Raw genomic sequence first — 15314 nt, 5'->3', positions numbered from 1 at the left:
AAAACCTCACAGAAGGCATATATAGTACGTGTTCGGCTAATATTTGTTAAATAATTGAATGAGTGAATGAATTCTCCAAAGAATACCCGTGAATCTGGAATAGTTGAATTGAGGTGAGGGGAGGGGAAGGAAGCTGTGAAAGCAGGTATGATTTCAACAGACTAAAAATGGTCTTGAACTCAGAGTGGGAAGGAGGGAAGGCAGGATGGTCTAGATGCTGGTTATATTTTAAAGAGAGGGCCATTAAAATATGATGACTGGTTAGTGGTGATTTCAATGCAAGAAGAAAAAGAAAAAATATTTTCTATTCTGTATAACTGGGAAAATAAACCATTAATAGAAACAGAAAAAAGAGGAGAAATCCCCAGTGGAAAGGTAAATAATAAACCTCTTCAAGCAAGGTGCGTTCAAGAGAAGATGACAAAGGAACATCTAAGATGAAAAATTCCAGCAGAAAACTAGAAATAGAGAATGCAAGCTCAGGAAAGATAAAGAGATAAATGGACCAGGCACAGATCTGGTAATCTAACCAGAGTTCATAGATTACAGTGAAGCTAAGGACACAGATGAGGTTCTTGGGTAAAGTGTGAAGAAAAAACTGTCAAGAACAGGAGGAAGACAAAGAAAGATGCAGTGGAACACACGGATCTGCCTGATAAGTTGGAGGGCAAGCAGGATCTGTGAAAAAGGAGGAACCGCAGGATTTCAAGGTGGAAAGGGCTGACAAGAGTGCCAACTGCAAAAGAGCAGTGGGGCAGCTTGGGAACAGAAGAAAGGCTGCTGATCTGTGATTGAGAAACCAACAGTGACTGGAGTGAGCTGCCATTTGCAGCTTCAAAAACACATTTTAAGTGACCCTCAAGATGTTTTCAAATCTCAGTGCTTAGAGGAATGTGAGAATGGTTAGTCAAACTTACTCCTGGAGCAAGCTAAATCTAGAACACAAAGCTCACAGGACACACCCAAGGCCAACAACCCAAAGCACCGAGTCTGGCCAACAGTTTCATTTGCTCTAATGAAGATGAAATTTTTACCTCTGATTTGTCACGATCTTCACAAATCTTTACAATCTAACTCATGGCTGGTTCAAGCATCTCAGTTACTTCAACATTATAGTCATTGAGCGTGCAAACTCTGGTCTAAGGTTCTAAAGGTAACAGTAGCACTGGAGCAAAAAGGGATTCCTTCCTCTGTCACATGCACTGTCTTCTATAACTCATGAGCAGCATCAGCAAATCCTTCTAGATGCATTTCTCCATGCAACTTCATTTTATTTAAACCATTGCCCAGATGATACATTAGATCATGGACAGAGTGGCAGAGCAAATTAAATACACAAACTACAGACACATGTGAAATAAAACTGGGAGTTGTGGATGAAAGTAACTGCCAATAACTCTGTTTTTCCTGTTCCTCTACCAATTTTCTTGTTCCTTTGTACCTGCTCTAGACCAGCTTTATAAACCATGGCCATAGAAGATGCCTTGACACCTTCAAGATGGCACAAAAGAAAAAAGAATCCAAAAGGTCTAGAGGAATGCGTGAGCCATTTTTCTCTTCTTCAGATAAGACATAATTCACACTGCTTTACCATTAGTCAGAGGACACAGGCTGTGGATTTTGACAGTCAGCATTTGTCATGGCTAAAGATCACTATCTCTTAAGAACCTCTAATGAGATGAGTTTAACAATCATTTTGTTGAGAACAAAGGTGTGAAAGCACATAATCCTCTAATTATCTAGTTGATGGACTTTATCTCTGATGTAAACACATCTAAGTCTACAGCCACAAAACAAAAATATCATAACTTTATACAAGTTCAGTACAGGACTTTATTTAGAAGATGACATATTTGAACAGCTAACTCAGCTAACAGAAGAATGTTATACTGTGAATTAAAAAACGATTAATACTATATGTGTTAATATCAAAATCAAGAGGTTTATATTTTGTTTGATATTGTATTATTGAAGCGCAACTCAGTGGTATCAAGTAGGTAATTTAAACACTCTTGGTATAATTAAGGATTTAACACTAGATCTAAAAAATTGAACACTTGGCAAATACAGTTGTATTTCAACAAAACAACTTTTCCCTAAAAGTTAGAAGTCTTTAATAAGATTACTCCCCAATTAACTAATTACTGAAAAGAAATCTTCAGGCTTTTCGGAAATACTATACCATGCCTTTATTTTAGCCAAAGTTTCCAAAACTTGGAAATGAACTGCAAACTTTCTGATAAAGAGGCTTGGAACAAACCTCTTAATATTTAAAACAAAGACTATTCTTTGAATGATGGCTCACAGTGAACAAGACTTTCTGTTCACAAACTTCAATTTCTCAATCACATCAACAGATAAGCAAAAGGAAACTTTTTTGCCCCATCAGGGAAACAACGTATGGAACAAAATATTCCAGAATAAACTCTGATCAGTGTTATGCAGGAGGATGATATCTGCTTACTCAAGAGATGAAAGATATGGAGTTGGATGAAGTTCACAGAGTTCTTCCAGTCTGATCATTAGCTTAGCTGCCAGGGCAGGAACTGAGTGTAAACTTCAATGACTACCGAGTATGATTTTTCAGTTAAGAGAAAAAAACAAAAAACAAAACCCATACTGTATTCTAGAACTTAAATTCTCAACTTCTCCATAATCTCTTTTGCATTTTCATTCTGGCCACTTTCACATCAAACTGTACCTCTGATAAGGGAACCTAGTGAAACTGCGGTAATAAAATGCAGTAGGCTAAAATTGAGGGAAAATAAGATATCAGGAAGATCATGAGGACATGCAAAAATCCCAACTGAGTTGTTGACTTCTTTCTGAAGTGCTCTGAAGTGTTACGGGTATGGGGAAATCTCCATACATTTGCAAACAGAAACATTACTATAAAAATTTTGTCAATTTGGCTTGTCAAGTGCTAAAAATAAATTTACGGTGGTACTTATATACTGGGTTGCTACTAATTTTAATTAATTATTCAGGAAGTGTGATGAACTTAGGAAAATTTAAGAATAACTTGAAAATAATTTAGTTAACCAATTTAAAATTGTTTTTCTGATTTAAGATATGAAAACTGGTAAAAACATTGTTAAGTGATTACATAATTGAATGAAAAAAAAAAAAAGGCTGGCACTGGATTTTTTTCCCTATGGTTCTTGAAACAGAACCAACATTCTGCTAAACCCTACTATCTTCTTCAGCTGCCTGGACATCATGAAACTACTGGCCTCTTTTATGCCTTTTCTATTCTTCACAGATAGTGTATCTATACATCTATATCGACACATCCATTTATTTATCTATCAATTTATTTATATTTCTATTTTCCAGGGGCTAAGAATCTATTTGAACCAGGCTTTCAAAGAGAACCTTCATTTATATTTGTTTCCTAGAAAAGTTACACACATAACAAATAAATCAAATACATGGACTGATCAATGACAACAGTTCCGAACGCCACAGGCTCCAGGAGGTGGAGCTCTCCGACCTCACCTGTAGAAGTATGAACACCCCCTGACTGTGTTGTGAGTGAAATGTTCCTGAGTCTTCTCGTTTCCAAAATCTTCCAGCGGGTCTGACCACAGGATATCACACATAGGTCCATAAGCAGGTGGTTCTTTGAATCGGTCTAACTAAGAAAAATAGAAGACAGAGAGCAAAATACTAATCTTTGGAAAGTTGGAACTTAGAAGAAACCAGCATTTCACAAAAACCATCTTTGCTTCCCAGTCACTGTACAGAGTGAACTCCCCAATCTCTCTCCTGTTCTGAGGTCTTTCCTCCCCATTCTTCTACTCCTCACCTCTTCCATTTTCCTTCCTTCTTCTTCCTGATGCTCATTTATTATCTGCCTTCATTTCACCTTATACCTCCCTCTTGCTTCTTTAATTCCCACTCTGTTTTTCCTTTCTCCTGATTTCCTCTTTGTCTTTCTCTCCTTCTTAGTTTTTTTTTAAAATCTAGCCAAGTGTTTTAGTTATTACCAACTGATGTTCCACCTGTGTTTCATTTCTTGAGAAGCTTTTATTTTACTTGATTTTTGGGGAAATTTTTGTTACTGCCTCCCATTGAAATGTGATTTAGAAATCAGGATAGGGAACAACTTATGGTGTTTATATTTAACAATATAATTTTGAGAACAGATAGCTTTCATTTTGAGAGTAAGTACTTGCTGTATGACATTTTGGGTATTCACTCATTAGGGGTTAGGTTTCTAATTAAAACCAAGCTGATTAGTTACCTTACATACCAATCCTAACAATAAGCAGTAAAATAAACCCCAATTTAGCAGGTCATTTTTCAGTGCACAGTCCTAATTTTCCTAGCTTACCTGAAGTCCTCATACGAAATCAATTTTCCAATTTTCTAGCTATATATGTTTAGCAAAGCCATATTTCAATTTAAAATGGTGCATTTAGAAGCTATGAGCACTATAATAACTGGAAATGACATTTCACCAACAATTTTATAACATTGTCACTTTCCCATAGTTTATCCTGATTTAACTGCAATGAAAGGATTTGGGGTGAAGTTAGCAGATACTATGCAGTCTCTTGAAGAAAAGCATAACACAGCTATGAAAACTCAGTAAGAACCAAAATTCTGCATATTCAATACTGTAATATTAAAAAAAAAAAAAAAACCCATGGGACAGATGAATATATAAGTCTGACAGCCCATGAAATTCTTTTTCTGAGACATACAAGGTAATGTAAATAATGGTCTTGCTACATAGCTTTTTTTTTTTTTTTACTAATATCTAAAAAGTACAAAGTAATATTTCACATTTTCAACACCCAATGAAAACCTTCAATAAGACAAGACCCTCTATATTTCAACCATTCTGCTATCCATAAAATATTCATTGCAAACTTAGACTTGCTTAAGAGACTTAAGTAATTTATGCTTTGGAACAATTCATACAAGAAAAATAATGCTTGTCCATAAAAATACAGAATTTCTTTCTAAGAAACAAGAACTTATTATTAGGGCTAGAGCCATAAAGGAGGAGACACTTTCTGACAAAAGTGGATTCCCAGCTAGAGCTTTGGTAAAGCAACCAGAGTACAGAATTTACTCTGGAAAAGTTATAAAATGCATTCTAAAATTAATATCATCTACAGTTAAACAACTATGAAATTAATTAAATAAAATAAGTGTGGTAGAAACGCTAACTGACATATGGAAAATGCAAACCAAAAATCACTCTACATCAAAGTCTAAGGCATAATGATACAAGAGAATTGAACATAATATCTGAAACATGCTAGAAACAAAGTCCTAGGGTTAGCAAAGGATATTTTAAAAATCTACATAATTTGTGATAAGAAGTGTAGTTACTGATTTCAGGAGTCCATCAGCTTGCAGAATAAACTGGTTTCATTCATGCATAAAGTGAACCGCACTGTACTTGAACTCAGTGACTACATTCAGTGTCCTGTCTCCACAGAACTTTAAATGTAAAGCAAATACCAATGCTTTGTGTGTTACAAAACACCAGAAGCAGATGTGTAATGGCATCTTATAAAAAAGGGCACGAGCACACAAAGCAGGCTTATTTAATGTACTTTCATTTCATCTTAAAAATAAAACCCATGCATTTCCTTTCTAACAGGAAAGTAAATACAATCTTATTTTTTACATTTGAAGACCTGAACTTTAATGATAGAGCATTCAGGTAGAATTCAAATGTTTTACTTACCTAAATATAATTTTCCTTTAAAAAGCAATGACATTTTAAAAGGATACTGAGCATAATCAAAGAAATAAAAGATGTCTCTTCCACTAAATAAAAATATCCTATGCTACATTTTCTCATGAAAGAGGTATTTCCATACTCAACCTAACTCATCTTTCCTGCTGGCTAAAACAACACTAATAGCTAGTGTTAAATTAAGTAGAAAAATATCTGTTGCAAAAAATGAACTGCTTTTCACCTCGCCACTCAATACAATCAATAGAATAGCATCACCGCCTTTGTTAGATTGTTACATTAAAAGTTTAAGCTGTAAAAGTAGATTTTTTAAAGAATAATAATATGGACACATTTTAAAAGTCCTGTTGTGATATTTCCCCATGACAAAAACAATGTCTTTTAACTGTAATATATCATGAATATACAATGGGTTGTTTGAAACAAGTCAAAAGGAAATGAAAAGGCATATATCTTTTTTGTGATCAAATATTTTACATTTCTAATGTCATTTCACATGGCAAAATGAACCCTGAGGTTTTAAAGTATAAATATATCCTTCTTTCTAGATAAAAAATGAATACAAAGAAGACATTCACGACTACTTTGCTGCTACTGCTAAGTCGCTTCAGTCGTGTCCGACTCTGTGTGACTCCATAGACTCTGCCATCCCTGGGATTCTCCAGGCAAGAACACTGGAGTGGGTTGCCATTTCCTTCTCCAATGCATGAAAGTGAAAAGTGAAAGTGAAGTCGCTCAGCCATGTCCGACCCTCAGCAACCCCATGGACTACAGCCTACCAGGCTCCTCCGTTCATGGGATTTTCCAGGCAAGAGTACTGGAGTGGGTTGCCATTGCCTTCTCCCATGACTACTTTAGATCATTTTAATTCAAAAAGTTATTGTTAAAGGCAGGGAAATTGATGTTATGCATTTATTACTGAAGGAGTAAAAAATGGGTAGACCTGGAAAATAACAGAACTTACTTTTCTGATATCATCTAAAGTATTTATCTCTGGAGACAAACCGCCGTGTACACACAGGAACTGCTGGTTCATCAGGGCAGCCAAGGGCAGGCAGTCAAAGGCATCCATGCAGGCATCATATACGCGTTCTGAATACTTTATTTTACCTTTAAAACATTATCAAAAACCAATTACTTACTCTTATGATTTCAGAAGTAGGACTGGCTCATAAAAATTAATTTTTTTGTTTTTTTGCTGGAATCATATTAGCATATAAGTACACATGCAAAGCTCCAAATATGATTAAAGACTTTTTAACGTTATATATTAACGTTTACATCTACTGTTTTTTACTTTTGTGGTTCATCCATATTTGACCTTTTTAGTAATTTTTTCTATAATGGAAGAGAGAACTTTTGCATACATACATTTCTGCTATTTATCTACATTGTTAGTTGCTCAGTCATGTCCACTCCATGTGACCCCATGGACTGTGGCCTGCCAGGCTCCCTTATCCATGGAATTCTCCAGGCAAGAATACTGGAGTGGGTAGCCATTCCCTTCTCCAGGGGATCTTCGTGACCCAGGAATTGAACCCGGATCTCCTGCATTGCAGGGAGATTCTTTACCATGTGAGCCATCAGAGAAGTCCTATTTATCTACAAATGTATATTAAAAACAGAACAGAACACAAAAACTAGGAGATCAATGGAAGAAGATACAAAACTGGATGATTCTCCGGAACTTTCTTATAGAAAAGCAGATAGCAAGAAAGTTTCCAATGTTGCTTCTAAATCACTGCACATTGCTTTTCCTTTATTAACTTAGAGTGAATGTTTTTAGAGAAGTTTTGTGTTCCATTGAAATAGGGCTAAATGAATGACAGAAAGAAATTTAAGTTTCCAAAGACAATGAGGAAAATTAAGAGAGAGGAAAATGACATTTATATGAGGTACTCCTCACCCCTAGTTTATTTCTATAAGAAGAAGTTGTCTTTAATTCTGTAAAATCCACTTGAGGCTGGTAAATCCTTTGCATCCAGAAAGAGAAGCACAAGGTTGAATCTGTCCTCCATTTGATTTTATTGAGTGATCTGAGATTAAAAAGTAGGATTATCCTGAACAGCAATATTCTGACTACTAACTTACTCGCTTGTTGCTTAGGCTTGTTGTTGTTGTTAAGTTGGTAAGTCATTTCCAACAACTCTTTGCAACCCCATGGACTGCAGCATGCCAGGCTTCCCTGTCCTTCATTATCTCCTGGATTTGCTCAAACTCATGTTCATTGAGTCAGTGATGCCATCCAACCATCTCATCTCTGTCACCCCCTTCTCCTCCTGCCTTCAATTTTTCCCAGCATCAGAGTCTTTTCCCATGAGTTGGCTCTTTGCATCAGGTGGCCAAAGTATTGGAGTTTTCCTTCCAATGAATATTCAGGATTGATTTCCTTTAGGATTGACTGGTTTGATCTCCTTGCTGTCCAAGGGACTCTCAAGGGTCTTCTCCAACACCACAGTTCAAAAGCATCAATTCTTTAGCACTCAGCTTTCTTTATGGTCCAACTCATATCCATACATGACTACTGGAAAAACATAGCTTTTACCATATGGACCTTTGTCATCCAAATGATGTCTCTGCTTTTTAATATGCAGTCTAGGTTTTTCAGTTTTTCTTCCTAGGAACAAGCATCTTTTAATCTGCTGTCTAGGTTTGTCACAACCTAGACAGCAGATTAAAATGCTTTTCTTTCTAGCAGCAAGCATCTTTCAATTTCATAGCTGCAGTCACCATCTGCAGTGATTTTGGAGACCAAGAAAATAAAATCTGTAACTGCTTCTACTTTTCCCCCTTCTATTTGCCATGAAGTGATGGGACCAGATGCCATTATCTTCATTTTTTGAGGGCTGAGTTTTAAGCCAGCTCTTTCACTTTCCTTTTTCACCCTCATCAAGAGGCTCTTTAGTGCCTCTTCACTTTCTGCCATAAGGGTGGTGTCATCTTCATATCTGAGATTGTTGATATTTCTCCTGGCAATCTTGATTCCAGCTTGTGATTCATGTAGCCCAGCATTTCATATGATATACTCTGCATATAAGTTAAATAAGCAGGGTGACATACACAGTCTTGATGTATCCCTTTACCAATTTGGAACCAGTCAGTTGTTCCATGTCCAGTTCTAGCTACTGCTTCCTGACCTGCATACAGATTTCTCAGGAAGCAGGTAATCTGAACTGGTATTCCCATCTGTTTAAGAATTTTCCACAGTCTGCTGTGATCCACACAGCCAAAAGCTTTGGCTTAGATGATTTTCTGGAAACCCCTTGCTTTTTCTATGATCCAATGAATGCTGACAATTTGATCTCTGGTTCCTGTGCCTTTTCTAAACCTTAGGCTAAATCATATCAAATATTAATTCCAATTTTATATCATTTATAAAGAACTTATAATTTTAAAAGAAATTCTTAATTCTCTTAACTCGCCATGCTCAGAAAGTAATATGAAATGATATGGTCTCATTTTTGAGCTTTTTACTTTTAACCAATGGATCATAATGTAAAACTCTGTATGGATTAAAATTACTATTTAGTATACACGATGTTAAAAGAGAAACCAGAAGTATACTTACATTCTTGTTTAAATGTGAAATACTCTGTTAGATGTCTACATTCATGATTTCCACGAAGTAAAAACAGTGTTTTGGGGTAAAGAATTTTCAAAGCCCACAAATACAGCACACACTGAGAAAAAAAAGAATAATATAAAAATAAATATTTTCCATTATAGTTACACATACTTTGGCTCACACACCAGGAAGACATGAACAAAATGTGCTAGTATGGCCAAAAGTCTCCAAAAGACTATGTCTTTTTTAAGGAAGATACTGAAAATCAAACAGAAACATTCTTTCGGTACCAAGCCAGGTTCATCCGTGTGTGCTCAGTCGCTCAACTGTGTCCAAATCTTTCTCCAACCCATGGACTGTAGCCTGCCAGGCTCCTCTGTCCACAGGATTCTCCAGGCAGGAACACTGGAGTGGGTTGCCATTTCCTTCTCCAAATGTTCACCTATACTAAAATATAAACATCGCATTGGGGATCTAGACAACACACGCAAACAAACAATGGAGTACATACAGTCTACTGGATAAAACCAAAATGAAAATATATTAAAAATGAAAATATACTAGTGTAAAAGTATGAGAAGAAATGTGATGAACAGCTAATAAATAAAATAAAGCCACTTCTCTTTGTAAAGCTAATTATTTTGAATAGAAATGGAAAAATTATCAAGGAAAGGTCTGACAAAATTTGGAAGCAAACACTGACAAGCTCAGGCTAACCTGGATTGTGTCTCTATTTTCTGTTATGTTCTTCTCTCCTTCACTAGTCTTCTCTCCCATTAGCTTGTCTCTTATTTCAGTGCTTTTGGTATGTAAAGCCTTGAGCTTTTCATTTCATATATAATTGTAATCAAAATGAAGGTCAGGGAATCTCACTACACACACTGTTGACAGCTAGGGGAAACTTTTCATATACCTTAAAACTCACAAAATAAGTAGTTGTGTATTGCCGTTTGTGTAAAAATGAGGCTTGGAATCAACCTACATTGACATAGTCTTCCAGAAGGGTGAATAAAGATAACTGGGATACTCAAGTATTAATATCAATTTCATTATCCTCAAATAGCATTAATTAAAAATCCACAGGGAAGAGAAAATCACACTGAAAACAAGTGTGCTTTTTTATTCTCATGAACTTTATTCAGAAAGTGAAGCTAAAGAACCAGAAGAATATTGAGACAAGTCTGATTCTGGTTACTAAAATCTAAAACCCCAAATAAAGCAATATTTACACTTAATAATGAGCTTTCTAACATATGGCAGGAATGAGGGTCAAGCCATTGGCAATTCATCTGTGGTGCTACCTGCGAACAGTCATCATTTCTGTCAGCCTATATGATTACTCATTAAGTCAATGGAAGTAAATGTTTGAATACATAGCCCTAGTTTTAAAGAAAGAAAAAATATGTATTATTGAGTTGTTCAAGCCAGATACTGTCCCCAACTATGTAATTATAATTGAATAAACAAAAATGATGAGCTAACATCAAATTTTAAATATATATGTTACATTAAATAATTTTACAATGACTAGTTTGTGCTTATAATTATTACCTAAAGTTCATGTGAAAGATGATATTACTATTTCTGAGAAGTTGACCAATTGGCCAAATGGAAGGATTATGATCTTTTGATAAGTGTAAAAATCCCCTATTATCTCAGTGGGTAGTAGGTGGCTCAATGAGTCTCTCTTATGTATCAGGTTTAGAGGTGCACTTACAATGTTCTAGCAAAAGGAACGTGTATTATCAAGCTTGTCTCACATTTCAGAGAAGATATACACTGTTATTAACATCAATGTGAGAGCTATTCTCATTTTAAATTTATATGATTGTATCATATGTATATTTTGGTTATATATTATGTATAAATAGTGTAATTTAAAATTATAAATTAAAAATATAAATTAAATTATAAATTATATATGTTATATTTTTCCCAAATAGATTGCTAACACTGGATGTTTGATTTGGAATAGGAATGGGCATGTGAAATCCTTTAAAAATTACATTCACTTGTTGAAATTGTATTTAAGGCATATAGTGGGGGAGAGACTATGTGCTTTGGCTATATTGTAGTTACTTTTTAAAAAGATTTTGTTTTTTGTTTTCACTAAAGTATAATTTATATCCAGTGAAATGTATATATCTTAAATGTACCAGTCAATGAATTTTTCCATATGTATATTCCCATGAAACCACCACCCAGATTCAGTTACATTTCAGCATCCAGATGGCTCTTTTGTGCCCCCTCCAGTCAATACCCTTTGGAAAACGTTACCACAGTTCCGAACTCTTTAGATTAGTTTTACCTATAACAATTTATTTTAAAGCAAAGCTATAATCTCTCCAACAAAAATCTAAACTGCAACTTAACCCCACTCAGATACTACCAAAGGAATCACATTCTAGAGCCCATATATTCTTTTTCTGCCATTTGTTAACCCCACTCAGATGCTACCAGAGGAATCACAATCTAGAGCCCACATACTCTTTTTCTGCCATCTGTTAAAGATCATGTTTTGACATCAGCACATGGCTTTATCACCTCTAGTCTTAATTACTGTAGCTCTTTTATAACTGAAAACTCAAAGGTTCTATGGTTTCCTTATCATATCTATTTACCTTTTCAACGATTCAATACACATTTCATATCCCTTATTATGTAATGGACATAAAGCTCCCTGCATGTAGTAGAAATTTAGGAAATAGTGACTCCTTTCCTATAAATGAGAAGGAAGACAGCCAGAAAGGAGAGGAGCAGAGAGAGAATGGGGGAGAGAAAAGAGAGATGACAGAGAGAAAAAGGAAGGGAGGGAGGAGGAGGAGAGGAGGAAAGAAAACACTAAAGAAAACTCAATTTCCAAATTCTTGGCTCAGAAGACCCTAAAAATAAGAGTCCTCTTTTCACATTTTATTTCCCTCTCCCCTGTGGCAAGAATAAAATATCTTCCCAAACACTGAACAAAACCACAAATGCAGCCAATATGGAATAAGTGGCATGGTAAATGACAGGGCAAGGGTGGATTGGAGAGTGGAGCCCCGCCAGCCTTCGCCCTCAACATCTGGTGGGAGAGAGCTGCCAAGCACAACTCTGCCTTGCTCGCAACTATTTTGTCATCCAAAGTTCTAACATTCTGGAGATCTGAAGAGCTTAAAATTACAACTTGATATTCTTTAAAAGAAAAAAAAAAAAGAAAGAAAGAAACCCCATGTAAAACATTATCACAATTAATAAACAATGAAATAAAAATTAGTTAAATAGCTGTTTTTTTGGTCCATGTGGTATCAGATGGCTAATATGAATAAAATTTTCATTGGATTTACTGAGTAAGGTAGGAACAGAGAGGCAAGTTCAACTGGCTTTTTTTGCATGGTGATATGTAAATCAGTTGCACTAATCACTTTCAACAACACTGACTATTTTTTTCAGTCTAAGTAATTAAACAGTTATTTACAATTTAACTTGGACTTCCCTGGTGGCTGAGATGGTAAAGCATCTGCCTACAATGCAGGAGACCAGGGTTTGATCCCTGGGCTGGGAAGATCCCCTGGAGAAGGAAATGGCAGCCCACTCCAGTACTCTTGCCTGGAAAATCCCAAGGACTGAGGAGCCTGGTAGGCTACAGTCCACGGGGTTGCAAACAGTCAAACATGACGGACAGACTTCACTTTCACTTTATAATTTAAAATTAGCTTGGTTTTGTAAATACAAAAGGTTTGAGCATCCTCTCATCTTTTTATTAATTATTATCATAGACATAGTTTTCTCTTATGTATCTATCTTCTTCAGTGAAGCAGCACTAAGGATATAATTTTCTTCATTAGTTTAATTGGCTCGACTATAGCAGTGCTATGATTTACTTTGTTATTTATTCTTAAAAACTTGTATAGGGGAGTCAAGAAGGATGTAGAAGAAGAAGCAAGAAAGTAAACATCTATATGTGTATATATATATATTCAGCTTCAGATATATATCAAGCAACTCCCTAAAATAACCATACATGCTATGAAACATTCCAATCAAAAATGCTGTCTCTGTCACAGGATGATCAAGTGAGGGATGTGTATCGGCTGGGAAAAGATCCAGATTTCTGAAATGTCAAATGCTGCTCCTCTAAGCCATTATTTGCCTGGCCTGACAAGCACACAGAAAAGCAGCACTGGGACTAGCAATGCACTATAAAGACCCTCAGATTCAAGGAGACAGCCAAACAATTCCTTCCTCATGTCTGTGGCATCACTCTGTCACCTAACATCACCTGCTGTACTGTTCGCTTGTTATTCTCAGGCAGAAGCACAGAACATTGCCTGACGTACCGTGGTTCATTCTAGTCTATGGGTTCACAGCTAGTAAATACAATTCTTCGTACTTAAAGGAGTCTGAGGCCTGGGCTGAGCTCCAGTTATTAGTGCTGTGGGAGGGGCTCAAGGCAATGTCTTGCAGTGCAGAATGGCTAAAAAGGGAACCCGATGAAGTGACTAGACGGAAACAGCTGTGTGTGCCTCTTCTTCCAATTCTGAGTTTTCCCTGCATTCTCAGAGAAATACATTCAGCCATGAACCTATATATACATAAGGTTATATGTGTGTGCACACACACACACACAGACACAGACACAAAGAGATTAGACAGCATAATGCCAGCATCAGAAAGAGGATGGTATTCGATGTGAGACAAATTATGACCCCCAGGCAAAATTACCTCTCTTATCACTACTCAAAAGTTTGCTTGTTTTATTTGGGCTAACTTTGTGGGGAACAATTTCTAATTTTGGCAGAAGAAGAGTGGAGGAGAGGCGAGGAGGGAGTTCATAAAATGGGCTTCATGTACTGCCCAGAACACACTACCCAGTGCCTGTAAATACTGCCCAGCTGAGACTATATGAAATCTGAACCTACTTTTCAAAGCTAATTTGGTAAAAATTAAACTTAAGTGCTCTTCTTTGCCCAGAGAACAGACGAAGGAGAAGACTTGCAGTGGAACTCGGAATTATTAAGATGAATCAGGACATCTGTTAGGAGATATTACACTCTGGAAAACTGAGCTCTCATTTTAGGATTTGTCTTAAACCAGCAGGTTTGCCCTTTAGATTATATTGGTGAGGGAGTGGACTATGTGTGCGTGTTTGCACACCTGTAAATTAATAAAACAGTATGTAAAAGTGTCCGCATCACCTACGTGTACATTTTTTTATGGCTCATTTAGCGAATATATGGCCAAGGCATGGGATATTGGAAAGAGCACAGACTTTGAATCTTGGCACTGCCATTTACTGTGTGTGCGAGTCTCTCTGGGCCTTGGTTTCTGCAGGCTGGAAAGGAAGACATTCACAAGCTCTTTGCAGAGCTATGAGGAATAAATGAGATCATTTATACTAGGCAAACAATACCATTTCTAACTTGCAAACAATGTCAGTTTCCTTAATCCACAATGAAAAACCTCACAGTATTTTCAGTAAGTATATTTTATATAAATGACTGTTCTGTTTTAAATAGGATGATATCACTGGGCCATCCTCAAACCCCTCAAAGATCATAGTCTAATCAAAATGGATCATTTTTACTTATAAGGCCATCACATTTTTGTCCTTTTGTGTGCATGTGGCAAGTCCCTGGGGCTGTACTCTCAGACTTGTAAAGTTTAATTAAAGAGCTGTTTTTAAAGATGGGAAATATGGTACATGCATCTCAGAACTTTTAAATGTCCTCTGATAACCACATTTGGTATTTCCCCAACATTTGTTTTCAGATTTTTATTCTTTGCTTAAATTACAGAAGATACTAATATATATTATATAAACTATCATAGTTCAAGTATATAGATTAATTGTAGACTAAAATTAAAATCTACTGAGGAACCAGTTAGTGATTATTGCTTCTCAACTTCTTTATTTTAAAGAAACAGTTCTAAAAAAGCTCTAATTAGAGAGAGTTTATGAAGTTTCAAGAGGTAAATAGACTTGTAAGGTTAAGAGAAAAAATTCTAACACAACACTCCATCATTTGGCTGATAAAAATAATCAGTCCCTAC

At 36.0% G+C, this 15314-nt stretch overlaps 1 protein-coding gene across 2 annotated transcripts in view; it reads right to left on the bottom strand.

The window, feature by feature from the left end:
• Positions 1-15314, bottom strand: part of PPP3CA (protein phosphatase 3 catalytic subunit alpha) — a 323853-nt gene that overhangs the window by 60249 nt on the left and 248290 nt on the right. For both annotated transcript variants that reach the window (XM_006070039.4, XM_006070040.4), the window contains exons 4-6: positions 9288-9399; positions 6684-6829; positions 3499-3638 (exon numbers count right to left, since the gene is read on the bottom strand). In XM_006070039.4, coding sequence (XP_006070101.1) covers positions 3499-3638; positions 6684-6829; positions 9288-9399 — 398 coding nt within the window. The remainder of the gene's footprint in view (positions 1-3498; positions 3639-6683; positions 6830-9287; positions 9400-15314) is intronic.

Source organism: Bubalus bubalis, chromosome 7, assembly GCF_019923935.1.
Source record: "Bubalus bubalis isolate 160015118507 breed Murrah chromosome 7, NDDB_SH_1, whole genome shotgun sequence".
NCBI classification, from domain to species: domain Eukaryota; kingdom Metazoa; phylum Chordata; class Mammalia; order Artiodactyla; family Bovidae; genus Bubalus; species Bubalus bubalis.
The sequence above is the reverse complement of the archived record's forward strand: the minus strand, read 5'-3'. Positions and strand labels throughout refer to the sequence as shown.